Source organism: Ochotona princeps, chromosome 9, assembly GCF_030435755.1.
Source record: "Ochotona princeps isolate mOchPri1 chromosome 9, mOchPri1.hap1, whole genome shotgun sequence".
NCBI classification, from domain to species: Eukaryota; Metazoa; Chordata; class Mammalia; order Lagomorpha; family Ochotonidae; genus Ochotona; species Ochotona princeps.
This window is the reverse complement of record NC_080840.1, coordinates 22931021-22946833: the sequence shown is the minus strand read 5'-3', so window position 1 is coordinate 22946833 and position 15813 is coordinate 22931021. Positions and strand designations below refer to the sequence as shown.

General features: G+C 35.6%; 1 protein-coding gene across 1 annotated transcript in view; it reads right to left on the bottom strand.

The window, feature by feature from the left end:
• CSMD3 (CUB and Sushi multiple domains 3) overlaps window positions 1–15813 on the bottom strand; it is an 878998-nt gene that overhangs the window by 338899 nt on the left and 524286 nt on the right. The window contains exon 16 of the mRNA XM_058668892.1: window positions 14360–14554. Coding sequence (XP_058524875.1) covers window positions 14360–14554 — 195 coding nt within the window. The remainder of the gene's footprint in view (window positions 1–14359; window positions 14555–15813) is intronic.

Sequence of the window (15813 nt, the reverse complement as noted above, 5' to 3'; positions counted from 1 at the left end):
TTCTCTCTGTTTCCCTGTAACATAAGAGAATTTAAAATAAATAAATAAAATATTTTAGAAATTGTATTTACCTGGGGGTGAGGCATGAGCAGGGAGCTGGAACTAGGGGTGGAACCAAGTACATAAACTATGCACTGTGGTGTGAGATCTGACATGTGAATCTATGGCTCAACTGCCACACCAAATACTCACTTAGTTAGAATGTTATGGGCATGATGGGATTTTTTAAAAATATGTATTTATTTTATTTATTTGAGAGAGAGAATTTTCTATGAAGCAGTTCAGTCCCCAATTATACATCAGTTTTTAAATCCAGGCATGGGCTTGCAGAAAAAGTACTGAAGGATGAGGTTGCATATAGTAACTACTAGTACATATGTGTTTGCTATTTATAGCTTACAAAAAGGTCCCTACTTTCCTGCAGAAACTTGGAGGTAAAGACAATTGACTATATTTCAAAATGATTGTTTGGATTCATCCCTGAATTGTATGAATAACAAGGAGTTGGGCAAAATTTACATTTCAAAAGGACTCAGAGGGAATTTACATATTTTCTAAAGTCTGTGTATTAAGACAAGTGGAAGTGGGGGTGTGGGATGCTAAAGAATCCTGTCTGAAACATGTTCAAGATAAGTGCTGTCATGCTCTAGACTGAAATAAACTATTTTGTTACACAGTTAGAATCTACGGATTTATTTTACCAATGACACATCTCATTGCTTAGCAGAAAGGGAGAGCCAAACATGAAATCCATCCCAGCCCTTACCTTGATGTAATGATACAGTTGCTATTGGCAATAGTAATTCAATTTGTAATTGAACTAAGCTATTTTTAAAACCTTGCGTATTCAACATCCTTAATTTCTCCTGCATATTCACAGTTATTATCCACTGGCATTAAAACTTTACTATCAGCCTTTGTCAAAAATGATTACTAAGATAGCAAATATGTCCAGATTCCATTTCTGTTGTTTCTTTTGATATTTCATAGACTCTTTGGTATCAAACTTGATTTTATACACAAGATTCTTCTGTGCTTTGTATTCCCTTGTTTTGTTGAAAAATAATTCATCTCACTGTGCATGCCAGGGGTCCAAGGACCAATATGGACTCCTTCCTCTAGCTTGCCATTTGTGTGTCATCAAAAAAATATGTTTGACTCTATTTTCTTTTTTTTTCTTTAGCTTTATTTATTTTTATTGGAAAGACAGATCTACAGAGAAGAGACAGAAAGATCCTCCATCCACTGGTTCACTCCTGAAATGGTCTCAATAGCCTCAACTGAGTCAATCTGAAGCCAGAAGTTTCTACTGGGTCTCCCATGAGGATGCGGGGTTCCAAGGCTTTGGACCACCCTTCACTGCTCTCCCAGGCCATAAGTAGGGAGCTGGATGGCAAGTGCAGCTGCCAGGGCATGAATCTGCCCTAATGGAATCCCAATGCATCAATGCAGGGATTAAGCTCCTGAGCCATCACCCTGGGCCTTGACTCTATTTTCCAAATTCTGTTTGGCTCCTGTCTTTAACAGACTCATTTAAGAATATGATGTTTCTTCTAGTTAATTATGACACACAAACTGCGGGTATGCTCTGTCTCATCTCTTCTGCACCAAAGTTCTATTTAAATGAAAATTGTATTTTTTAATGATATAGGTGGTTGCAAAATTATGATGATGATTTGACAGTACTTTTTCTCTTTGTGATAGTGCAAAAGCAATATTGTTCAATAAAAATATACTTTAAATTTTAAAATTTGAACTTTTCCTTGGCTGAGGAATCCTGTCTCATAACTCTGTTCAGTGTCACTGAACTGCAGCTGCCAGTCAGCTATGCTGATCAACAGGGTTAAAAAAAGAGTTACTTAGCTTTGCTAATTGCATTTAGTTTTGCTAAGCTATGATGTTCTTCGGGCTATATACCAGGTTATTTTCTAACCATCCTTCATCTTCTACAGCTTCTTGATTCTCTCAAAAAATAAAAGCCTACTTTTTAACACTCAAAAACATTGTGCTAACTCAACCCATATAGATGAGTGCTGCCTCAGCTGCATGTTACTTTAAGTAGAAAGAACAAGCTCAAAATACCAGTGTGTTTTTAAGACTTCTATGAGAGAGTCAAAAGTGCTTCAGTCTTTATTTAGATAAAATTCTCTCGAATACAGATGCTAAGGAATTCTGGTACTTCACAACAGGAGGCCCTCTGCCATCTGAGAAGTGGCACTTATATACTCAGAAGGGAGTTAGGCACCAGGAAAGCTGGGTTTTGAGCACAGGAGGTGGGCAGTAAGTAAATCAGAGAGCAAGCCTTCCAGCATCTGGCCTGATATATAGCCTTTCTGTGGAACTCTGCCTCAAAGTCTAGATGCCACCTCAGGGACAATGAGTTCCACATCTTTCTTTTTTTTCTCCCTCCTTCTCCTTGCTTAGTTGTACTAACTAATCAAAAGCTCTATGTAATCACAGCACTCTGTGGTTCTGTCTACTTTATTAACAAAAGATTCTGCAAGAGGGACTTCTGTGGAAAACAAGAAAGGACAAAAATTTGTGCAAGTCTAGGAACTTTACATGGTTTAGTTGAGAAACATCTTGAACAAGAACTCTTATAAAGGGACTGGCCCAAATCCTTGGGCTTATGGCTACAGATCAGCTTAGCTCCTGCCATTGCAGCCACTTAGGGAATGAACCAGTAGATGGAAAATCTTTATCTTTCTCTCTCTGCAAATCTGCCTTTCAAATAAAAAAAAAATCTTAAAAAAAGGAGAACATTTGCTGACTTCCCATTGTTTGCAAGAAATTGTTACATCCCACATTCTTTTTTCCAATTTATTTATTTATTTTAATAAATTATTTTTCATGATGCAATTCTTTAGGCTTAAGCTTTTTCCCCTCCTACCCTCCTCCATCCCCCTACCACTGTTTCCCTCTATATTCTAACAATACTTTTATATCTTAATGACAGTCAGAAGTCCATCAAAATGGTGCCAACTAAAGATCATATCACACATTCTTTAAGTTATTATTAGACAAAAGTTTCCCCAATACTTTCACCAGATAATGACTGCACCCTCCGGTTCTACCACCCTGACCTAGGAATAATCACTTCAAGTCACATATTATAAAAACCCTAGTGACAGGCTAGTGGATCTACTCCCAATTTGGGTATCTGAATCAGTTCAGTTGTACCTTATGAGACCAAGAAATCAGGTTGCTGGAACTTCTGTGAAATTAAGCTTTCCTCTTTTGACTTTTTTATAAGGTTTGTCCTTTTTTTTGTCTGTACCAGAAAAAGTGTACATATTTGGAGTGACATTTTCCCAAATTTTATTTTGCATTAAATCAAAGCTGTACCTTTCCTTTCGCCTGAGTAACATTACTGTGGTTGGTAGTTCAAAGAAAATTATGTCAGGCTTACATATGATAAAAAGAAATAAAAAGAGACATATGGATGAAAGGACTTGAGTTACAGAAAATTTGGGGATTACAGCCGTATGCCTCTATCTGCTTCTAGACCCTTCTCTTCCTTTCCTTGAGGCCCCAGTCCACATATATTGGGGATTAAAATCCATACATGGCAATTAAATTTATTTCAAATAAGATCGTACTCCAGGAAATCGGTAACCTAATTTGATTTAAATAAATCACAAAAATGGGTTTTTAATGTGTGGATATGCACAAATATGTGAGCACAATCTTAAAAAAATCACAAATGAATTCTGATCTGTGCATCAGATTGTTATTCTAATTGCTCCCTCAAAAGACCTCTCTGAGGAGAATGTAATGTCTGTGAATGAGAGTAGCTCTCTTTCCTCTGAGACTAATTGAGATGCAAGAGAAAATCCCTTATCCTCAAAGGGATCGTTCATTAGGTTTGTGGGTCCAGTCTTGTCTCCAAACTTTTCTCCAGGGACTTTAGTCTCATCCTGTTCACTGAGAAGATTCTCTCCGATATCCCATTAGGGAGCAGGAAGGAACATAAGCCAGAGTAATTCAGGGAGTTCTCTGCTGAGGACATGGAAGCTCTTGCTTGAGTAAGCAGTTTGTGAAACATTTTGAAATTGGTGGAGCAAAAAAACAGAAGACAGTTTCTTTTTTTTTCTTCTTCTTCTTTCATATTTTAACTACTGCTTCAAACTGCCAAATCTCCTTCTCTTTAAGGAACATGTTGGGTAGGTTTCCTAACTTTCCTATCATTTTCAAGAAAAAAAAAAAAACTTGGTAGACTTGTGTCATTCTTTTCCACCCCTCCTCCCTAGATACTGCTTTGGGTAGTGGGCTCAGAGAGAGAGTTGGAGAATGGAGATGAGTGTCCTGAGGGCCAGCACTTGCTGATTCACATCTCCGTTTACACCTACAACTCGGTATGATGCATGTACTGATTATTCAAGTCTCATCTCCTCCCTTTCCTTTGAAGTTTTTTCCACTTTGATTGGTTAGGGCTAGGAAGAGTTGGATTATGCTGCCACAGTCCTCACTAAGCTTTTAATATTTCCTTCCCTGACTCTGAATGATGACTGTGCCCTCAAACAGTTCAAGTATTGAGAATGCTTGCTTTCTCACGTGAAGTATAAATTAGGTGTCTTAACAGCACAAGACTAGGAAGCTATGGCTTCTCGCTGCATGCCTCACACTGTGGAGAACTCCAATCTTTTCTGCTCACCTCTGTTTCTATCCCTGGAACTACATTCCATTTTCTCTTCATGTTGGATTACCATTGCCCAATTTACCAAACCCAGACACTTTGGAATCTCATTTGATGCATAAAACATAGATAGTTAAAATCAGATTGCTCTCCCACATTCTATTTTTTTTTGGCATTTTCTTTTCTCTTATTTAATAGGTAAAGAATAGATTAGCAATTCACTATACAAGTAAATACCTGGAAATTCTAGTCCCTTCTTCACAAAATGTGATTCTCTATAAGAGAGTCTCTTGGAGCCCTTCGGCTCGACCTGGTTTGAAAATGAGATTAGTGTGCTTCTTAGGGAAATGAGCAAATTATGACTGCAACCATATAAGAAAGATGCATCAATCTCCTTAACTTTTCTTTTAATGCATATACAAATTGAAAGTAATATACCTAAATTTATAAATGAGACTGAAGATTCAGTTAGGTCCTACTTAATAAGTTCTTAGAGGTTATTTGACCTCAGTTTTTATGGGGAAAAATATTGGTACTTTTTTCTCTTTAGTTGGAAGTCTAAATAGCCAATTCCAAAGCAGCAGGAAAATTCAGCTCTAAATCTTGTTAACCACACTTTCACTAGTGTTGCTTTAGTTATCAGGAAGATTACAAAAAGAACGCTGTTCAAAATCATCATGAGTCTCCATAATAAAGGGGCAACTTTGTATAACCAATCTTAACTCAGCATCTTAATTAAATCATCAGCTTTAAGCCAGCAGTATTCATGGGACTCTCTCAATGTATTTCACTAAATGTAAGCCTCTTTATCTCCAAAGTAGTCCGAAGGATGTATTACATTGTAATCAGGTAAGGAATAACCATGTAAGAATGCCAGGATCTCATTTTCATTGTTGATGAGGTTGCTTTGGATAAACGGGTTCTTTACTGGCTATATTAAAACAGGCCTGGGAGGCACTGAGCAAGGTGAATTGGAAGAGAGAAGCAAATGGAATCACCACAATCTTCTGAGACATGGAGAAAAAATTATTGAGAATAAACTAATGAATGGGCATAAGTGACATTAACAAGTCATTTCTACACTTTATCTTAGCCAAAAGGCCGAGAAGTGATCAACAAGTCATTTCTAAACTTGAACTACAAATTCAACTGTCCGTAGAAATTTGAGAGGAAAAGGTTAGGATTCTCAAGGGGATGAGAACAGAAGCAGTGAGCTCAGTTTAGGAGTTATCAATAAGGTCAGTTAAGTAACTGAGGACAGAGATGCTGGCTGCAGAAACCTGAGCTTCATTGCTGTATGTAACAAAAAGTAGTTGAATTTTGAATATATTTATGAAGCAGAGTTAGAAAGTTTTCTGACACATTAAATATGGTTGTGATTAAAAGAAAGAAATTAAGAATGACTCAAAGATTTTTGCCCTGTACTAGAGAAATAATGTCATTGGCATTAATAATGATGGAGAAAGCCTGTGAGAAGGGGCAGGGTTTATAGTGATACTTGGGAGGTGAGCAGCTCAGGTTAAGCTAGAGATGCTTATTAAACATCTAAGTAGAAATGTTGAGAGCACTTAAATGCATGTGTCTGGACTTCAAGATAGAGAATTAGGTGAGTTTCAGAAACATCAATGTATAAAAGTTATATAATAGCAGATGAAATTCACCAAATGGATGATTGAAACAGATAGCAAAAATGACCAAAACTCTAATGTTGAAATATTCACTCAGAGACCACAAAGAAAAACCAGGAAGGGAGAAAAATATGAGACAAAGTGATAGTGCTAATAAAGTATTTGATCTGTATATTTTTCTAATTTAGGTTTTTTTATAGACAGCTAAATAATTTCAACTTTAAGCTATTGAGAAAATTTTAATGTAAATTAAATGTATGTCATATTTTAGAACAAAATAACTAAATTTTAATCAAACAATCAATTTTGATCTACAAATAAAGACTTCTCATTTCTCAGTCTACATGAGTATAGTTCAGCAGCAAGTCTTGTTTCATAAGATGAAATCAAAAAACAATAAATTTTCTTTTTTTTTCTTTTTGGTGGCCCATATGGGGAAAAACAATAAATTTTCAAAGTTAAGAGTTATTTCCCCCGAGGCTGCAACATTGATGGGAGGATTAATTTTTGCCCTGCTATCTTACTTACAAGAAACTCCAAACAACTTAGTGCTCATGACTTGAAAATTTGGAAGAGAACTTTCTTTTTTTGCTAACTATCATAGCATAGATATTTTAAGGTCCTTTGGGATATATTGGCTGGCAAACACAAAAGCAAGTATTTATAAACTAGATAAGCCACTCAGAGAGTAACTTTAAAAGGATGTCAAAAACTTGATCTCTCACTTTCCCTTTTTAAAACCAATGCATGATTTCTTAAATAAGGTGGACAATGTGTTTACTATAAGTATTGCAGGAGTTGTATTCCCCACACTCATGCAGCTATTTAAGCTCTGACATCTTTTGTTTGTGATAGATGGATTAAGAACAGACTTGACCTACTGAGATAGAATTTGATAGGTAGAATCAGGAGGCGGGTTTTGCATCCCAGGGGCATGCAACTGAGGGGAGGTTATTTGAGATGCTTAACTTTCTGAGTTCTAAATAGGTCTTGATTCTCTTGCTCCTTCCTAACTCTACTCTGCCACATCCCTAGCTAGACTCTTCAGACACTAAACTATGCACCTTCTGATCCTGAACTGTAGTCTCCAAACTGTACAGTAAAACTAACCTGTTCAGAGCCAAAGCAGTTTTTCTTGGGCATTTTAAAATAAAGAAAAGCAGACTAATAATAGTCTTCTTCACTCTTCCAAGGAGTCAGAATCTCAACTGAAAATCACAAAGAGGTAATGTGCTAAACGATACTAGGGACAGAATACAGCAAAAAAAAAAAAAGTTTCCTGTTCATTTTAAGACTGTTAATAGAGCAGAAGGGCTGAATACATGTGACTGATGCATGAACCATGAAAGGAAGACAAGAATAATCTAGTCAAGACTATAGTACTGAGTATCTAAGCATATGGGAGAAGAGATTTCATGATGATGATGATAATTAGGAGGATATCTTATGTCTATCTTGAATGAGGACTTGGGAGAAGGATGGCTGAGGGAGATACATGAGACACTTCATTCTCTATATCACTGGACAAAACTTTCACATCCAAGCTCGAAGAAATAATAGAACTTTACTTTATCAATGAATTTTTTAAAAGTTTGATATATTTCAAAAATTCTGCTTAAATCAAATGGAAGTAGACACTAAGCAACATTAAATGCTATAACAACAAAATTTTATTGCCCAAAGCAAAAGAAAACATCAATATATAGCCAAAAAGACAGTACAGAGAATATTATGAGGTTGAAAATCAATTTGAGAAAAAAGGATATTTCAGCAAGATACTAAGTGCTAAAAAATTCAGACTGAAGTAAGTTTAGATAACTTTATGAAAGGGAGGAAATCCTGAAACTTATTCATAAAATAAACATTCTTAAAATTGTTTTTTTGTGTGTCCAAATAATTCCTAATTTCCAAAGACACTGGAGTATTTTCTCAGGAGTGAGAGGCTGGTAGTGTCTATGCCTTTTAAACTTCACTTGCCTGGAATTAGTTGTCACAGTTGCATTTTCAATTAGAATCGGTTTGATATCACTGGTTCAAACCATTTCTTTCTAGAAGGATGCCCTTTTCTAACATTCATGAGGAAACTATATGGGTTAATGAAAACATTGTTTTAAATTGTGTATTTTTATTGCTTACAATTTTTAGGCTATTATTAAGCAGAGAATTCTTTTTTTTTGTAACAATATACCTGAAAGAAGTGGAAAAATGCCCTTACTAGTGTAGCCATTTTTACTTGGCACACTTCAATCATTTCTGTTACTTCTATGTTCCTATAAACACTTGATGTTATAATTCCTGATCTACTGCCCTGGGCATTAAGTTCTACTTGTAGGTTCAGATCCATTAAAACCATCATCTATTGGAAGTTCCCAAACCTGGAGGCAATAGCACCCAAATGCAGCTAAGTATAAATGCTAGAAAGATTTATTCCGGTGTATGGAAAGGGCAGAAAGGTAGATATCCATTAGGAAATATATGAAAACATTGGAGTACAAGAAGGACCTGTTATGAGGTGGGCATTTTGTAATAGCAGTTTAAGCCACCCTGGGATCCTGGGATCCTGGGATCCCACATTGGAGAGACGGAGTCCTGAATACTTTGCTCCTGATAAAATGCTTAGGAAGCATCAGATGATGTTTCAAATGTTTGATTTCCTCCTATGCACATGAGAGATGTAGATGGAGTTCCTGGTTAATATGAGGCCCAGAAATGCCTAACTCTGATGTGGCAGCCATTTGCAGGAGTGAACCAGCACATGAAAGAGTTCTTTATTTCTTCCTCTCTTCCTCCTCTCTCTGACTTCCAATAATAAGTTTTTTTTGGGGGGGGGTGGAGAAGAGAAAAGAAAAGAAATGGAAAGAAAGACATGACTCAAGAAGAGTCCTTAGATCTAATTTAGGATATAAGCAAGACTTTAATCCCTAGTACAAAAGGATCTCATAAATCCAATGACACGTGCCAAAGCTACAAAGAATAATTATGACCTAATTTAAGGCAAGGAGCTCAGGCAATAATTTCCAGATCATCTGAGGTACTGAGGTACTGTGAATGAGAAAGATAGGTTTTGCTGGACAATGAGGCAGGATGACATTTTAACCACTTTAAGTTGGCCCTCAGACTGAATACAATGTAGCTAGACAGAGACAAGTGAGTTCCCCAAAGACCAATGAGGAACTGACTACAGCAAATTAAATACTATGTCATAAAACTTATTTTTATTTATTATAAAATATTGGTTACAAGAACAATTCTGGTGACTAGATGGTTAAAAGATTCTGGGGTTTTAAGGGCAAGGATGGCTCATTTTTAAGTCTTGATATATCAAAGAATACTTCTAGTGGCCCATTGCTCCATTAAGAAAAAGAATTAACGGTCCAGCATGATAGCCTAGTGGCTAAATCCTCAACGTGCATGCACCGGGATACCATATGGGTCCTGGTTCATGTCTTAGCTTCTCTACTTCCCTTCCAACTCCCTGCTTTTGATCATGGAAAGCAGTAGAGGATAGCTTAAAGCCTTGAGACCCTCTGGGACACTGGGAAGTAGCTCCTGGCGCCTGGCTTTGGATCAGCTCAGCTCAGGCTGTAGTGGCCACCTGGGGAGTGAACCAGCGGATGCAACATCTTCCTCTCTGCCTCTCCTTCTCTCTGTAAATATGACTTTCCAATAAACAAATGAATAAAATCTTAAGAAAACTTAGAAGTCTACAATTTTTTAAATCAATTAATGCTTGTGAAATCTTGCTTATTTCTGAAAATACAAAGGTACACAGTAAAAATGTAAACACAATCCATGTTATGCTCTTTGCCTTGTTTTCCAAATTTCGTAGCACTTCAGGTAGTAGTAGGACCTTTGAAGTATGCAGCGATATAGTTTATCTTGCCAATACCCTCAGAGTGTCCTGAAAAGAACTCTAATCCTATTGAGAATAACAAAAATGCAGGATCAAGAGTATGCAATGAAGGAATTCTAAGGAGAGAAGTTCTTAATGAAAATATTACATTTCCAAGTGACTGGACTTGGCATGGAGGAGTACAAATTTCCATCAGGGAGCCTGGTCTCTGGAAAACAGAAAAGTACACAAACATGGATGCAGCATGACTTGGTGGAGAGCACAAAAAAGGAGAGGGAAAGCTGCGTGTGCACCTGTTATGCAAAAGGGAAACACTCGTGTGGACAGAGGAGGAGGACTTCCAAGAAGCTATCCATGTGATACATTGTTAAAATCCCCATGTCAGTCTCTGGGAAAACCTACAAAAGCCACATTCTTCCTGCTTCATATTTTTAGAAGATTCCTTTGAAGCAGAAACTACACAGAGACTGACTCTAGAGACAGCTATATAGATGTTAGAGTCTCAGTATACACAGGGGAGACATGGGCTATCACTAAACTGAACTGAAATTATTTTATTGCTGACTACTGTAACTAATGTATTTTATTTTCCTTTAGTGGGAGTGAATGATGATGAATATTCTAAAAGGCACCTACTAATTTTCTCCCATTGTGAGATTGGCTGAACGCATTCTATTCTAGAAAAAGAGGTTTGCATTTTCAAAGTCTGAATACATCTTTGCTTAATACATCAATGTTCAAGTCAGTGTAGGAAATATATAACCCACTTCTGCTAAGCAGTTATATAATAGAGATCTGAAATGAATTCACATCCAGCAGTGGGATCACAAAGATATAACAACATATTCCCTTTTGCCCGTATTGAAGGACTACAGAAGACTAATTTCCTTTCACTTTTTCAAAATATTTTCATTTTTAAAGTTGCAATTGGGTGTATCACTGATTTCCTATGCCTAAACTTCCATGCAATTATTGCAGAAAGAGGTTGGCAAGGGGGAGGGGGAAGTAGGGATGATGCCAATCTTTAACCGATTTTTAGTGTTTACTTCCCTTTTCTACAAATTGTTATAAAATAATTTTCTAAATTATATATTTTAATATTAAATACACCATAAGCATAAGTAATTAAACAATCATTTGATTTTGGAAATGATCTGCATAAACAGAAAACACAACTTGAAAGTATATTGGATTGATTAGTCATACAAACATGTACATTTAAATTTGTCTTCTATATAAAACATTTAACAGAAATAATAAAAAGTGTGAAAGCTAAAATTAAAGAATATATTGGCGAGTGTGATAATACACTAAAAGATGAACTGTAATAAATAATAAGCAAAATGTTTATATCATAAGAGACTGCCATAGAGGGTTCCCTATCATAAATTTCTACCAAATTGGAGATCACTGTGGCAAAAGCCTGAGAAACCAAGGTGGGAGTGGGAGCAACGAAAGGAAAAGATTTTAAAAACTAGGAAAAGGAATAATAGCCTTTTCTCAGCAAGTCTCAGACTCTTGTGTAAGTGGATCTGAGACCAAATGAAAGGAAATCAATGCATAACTAATAAGAATTTTAAGAAATCACAGATATATAGAAACTAATCATAATCTTCCTCGTTAGGTGGAAACTGGCCTAAAATGTGACCTCAGAAAAGGAAGGAATCAGGCTAACATCGTTCATAGATTATTCTATCAGCGTTGGCTTTGGCCTTCACTGTTGTTCTGATTTTGGTATTCAATTCACAAACGGGCAGCTGTGACAATTATACATCATTTCACTCACAGAAAATAAGTCTTCTTTTTCACAAAATTCTTAATGGTTCTCTTTGAGATATCTGGAGGGTCTATTAGCCTTGCCAAAAAGAACTCTGATAGTCTGTCCATTTCTACAGACAGTGGGGAAATCTCATTGAAATTGCTCTTTCAAGTTAAGCAATGACTCCTAAAACTTTTGTTTTTATTTTCCATGCAGCTATCCGCCATGCAATTTTAAGATCAACACAAATTAGGCACACGAGAACTTAAATATGTAGGCAAAGAGGTAGAAAAGATCTGGCAAGCCTTCCCCCAAGACAGCCATAGCTGATACATGAGACAACGCAAAATCCTGGTACTCAGAGTGTCTCGCTCCCCCTCCCTGGATGACCAAAACCACCTTCTGTGCATCATTCTACTCTTACCATTTTCAGTATAATAGAAATTACAGACTCTGTACTGCAACTTAGAACCATCATTAACTAATATGGCTTCAAGCTGTATCTGTATCATAACCTTTAGTCATTTATAATTTCACTATAATAAATTGCCATGGTCAACATTCTCATTCCCATCATGTACCTGCCACTATGATACTTTCAAAATTTTCAAACAAAGGGCTTGGGCAGCTTCAAGCCTTACTTCAAACTCAGTCCACTTTCAATATTCAATTAAGCCCCATGCAAAAACTACCACCTATGTCTCCAAAATAGTTTAAAACAACAGTTCAGAAACTTTTTTCAATTACAACACTTTCTCTTTCCTAGTTTGGCCACAGTCATTCCTTAGTGTATAGCTTCAACTAAACAAAGCTTGCTTCTGAGTGCAACTGCTCTCACAACTCCTCTTTAATTCCTTCTTTCATGGAGATGAGACTCTGGACCAAACTTTAAAAGGGCTACCCCACAATGTAAACAAATCCCAACAATTACCTATGGATGATCTCTGTGTTAGTCCACTGAGACTACCAGGGTAGGGGAAGGCCCAGAACATGTCATTTCCCAGCCAAATTGACTCCCCTACTAATCCCAATATCACTTTTAAATACTTGGCATTGTTGTAAATGTGTGGTGCTAGAAAACCCTTTGATTAATCATGAAACTCCTTGTGTCACAAGGAATAGGAGCTATTCCTTCTGACTGAAAGAAATTTCTGCAACATCACCTATGTTTCCTTCAAATACTAATATAGGCATTCCTAAGCAGTAACAGTCAGGGAAGAGAGGAGGAAAGAAAGAAAGGGTACTTAGGGATTACTTCATTTTGAGGTATATAAAAAAGCCCAATCAACCAAAAGATAGCAATTGATTAGCGAGGTTTACATTCTTCAGTCAAGTCTGCTATACTTTGGAAATCTGCATATGAAATACATTCAATTCACTAGACAGAAATTAAGAAAACCTAAGTTTCCATAATCAGGTTGAACATAGATAATAAAAAAACTGAGAAATCAAGAAAAAAAAGAATAACTTTTGTTCAATTACTTTTTATCATATATAATTTCAATAAAATAGATATTCATATTTAGATAGCAGAGTAGGAATCAAATAGAATATAAATTTCTGTCTATTGTGGCAAGGTTAGGCAAAGTTACATCTATACACACACACACAGATTTCTATTGATTTAAATTAGCATCCTACATAATTGATATCCATCTTTTTTGTTATTATCAATATTCCTTCTCTATCAGCATAAATCAGAATTTTTAGAAACAGTGTGTATACACATACATAAATAGCCCTGAACTGTTTTACAGTATTTCAGTGGGAAATAAAAATTGAAAAAATTTAGTAAACTATGCTTGAAAGTTCTGTATTTTTTTTAAAAAAAGAATGCTTTAATATGAATTTATTTATTTGTTAGAAGAAATAATTATTTCCCCTCAGCCATTTGGCTAAGGTCAAATATAAAATTACTCATTGCTTGCAGATTTTTTTAAGCAAAATAAGTTTATAGCAAAACTTCTAGAATACAAAAAATAATGCAAATTATAAAATTTAACTTTTAAATTTCAGCTATTAACCACAGTGCAATGACTATGAAGTATATTCAACATTTTATACATGAACCCGTTTATTTACATAATTTTTCTAATAGTAGCTCCTTTTAAAAGAGGGCCACTACAAGATTCCTTATATATATAATGAGACATTACAAATTTAATTTTGCAATTTTTTTTGAAGATTTATTTTATTTTTATTACAAAGTCAGATATACTGAGAGGAGGAGAGTTAGAGAGGAAATGGAGCTGCCGGGATTAGAACCAGCGGCCATATGGGATCAAGGCGAGGACCTTAGCCACTAGGCCACACTGCCGAGCCCAACTGTACAATTTTTTTTGCATATTTGTTTCATATGCTTTACAAAGCAATGCTTTTAAGCTGAAGACTTCAACATTGGTAGTAGCACAATGTATTTCCTGTTACAGTTGCAGGTGCATAATGCTGATGTGGCTTGATTTCTTACTCATTATCACACTCACCTCCACATCTTGGAATCGGTCCACTCCACATTACTTTTCCATCCATAAGAATGCAAGTAATTGTTTCTGTTCCCTGGGTTTTAATAAATCCTTCTTCACAAATAACTGAAATTGAACTTCCTAATTGAAAGTTGTCCCCAAAGCGCCGTGCATTGATAGGTATTCCTGGATCAGGGCACTCATTATGTCCAAAAGCTGTGAAATAAAAAATAAAAAGTAACAAAGAAGCAGAACATGTGAGACTCTTGCTTACTTTCAATTTATTTCAGGTTATTTAAAATCATTCTTAAATTATTTTTTAAAGGTTAATCTTATTTCTAGCAAAATCTTTTGTATATTTGTTGTTTAAATCTGGAGGCTCTCCTCTAATCAGATCTGTTCACCTCTAGTGTGGAATAGATGTGAATGTTCCCAAATATGAGTTTTGCCCTAAGATCATAACATGTCAAAGTAGAGTTGCTTCTAGTTACTTGTACAGATTATTACAGTAAGTTAATACCAAAATTTCCACAATAAGTTGGAAAATTATAATATAATTTGTCAAAATGGCAATAACTATGAATTTAAACTCAACTGACTATAGTCCACTGATACATTTCACTGTAAACTTTCCTTGTGATTCATTCTGCCATGAATAGAGACAAAATCTCATTGTGAGAGTTAAAGTGAAAAGATTTACTTGGCCTACTTATCGAGAGTTGATTATATACGAGGTAATATTTCTCATGCTTCTTAGTTCTTGAACTCTGGCTTCTACCGTATTTCATCTTGTTTCTTCCCTACAGTATAACTAGTCCAGTTCAACAAGTATGTGAAGTGCAACAGTTGTGTGTATTTGACCAAATATGTAATATACATATTTATAATGTAATATAAATGATAGCTAAAGAAGCAAGGCTAAATGCAGTTTTATGAATATTTGATTTCATATTATGTTTAGTCTGTGTGAGCATATAGAGGTTATTTAAAATTTTCTCACTAGTCATTATTTTGATGCTGTTCATAGGAGGTATAATTATGAAAATAATAGGTCAAAATCTAGCTAACCAACAATACTAATAATTACTGGGCATTTACTAGATACTGTGTTGTCTGTGCTACATTATTTACATGCATCATCTAAATGCTTCCTTAGGAAACCAGTGAGAATTTGCTGATGCTGACTCCAAGGTTGTTATGAATCTTAACCAAGGTAGCAAAGTCAAGATTTAAAGTTAAGTTGTTTGACTTCAGAACCGTGTTATTATTATTAAATCACTGAGGATCTTTTTTTTTTTTAACTTCATTGAAGTCACCTCTACGTTCCACAGTCCCAAAGATAATGATTTCCTTTCCTATGACACTGCTGGAGGGTTGTGAATTTTATGTTGGAATTGTAACTCTGAGATCCTATTTATTGAATGCAAATTCAATTATTAATATCGAGAAAAGATATTTTCCTTTTAAATTTGTGT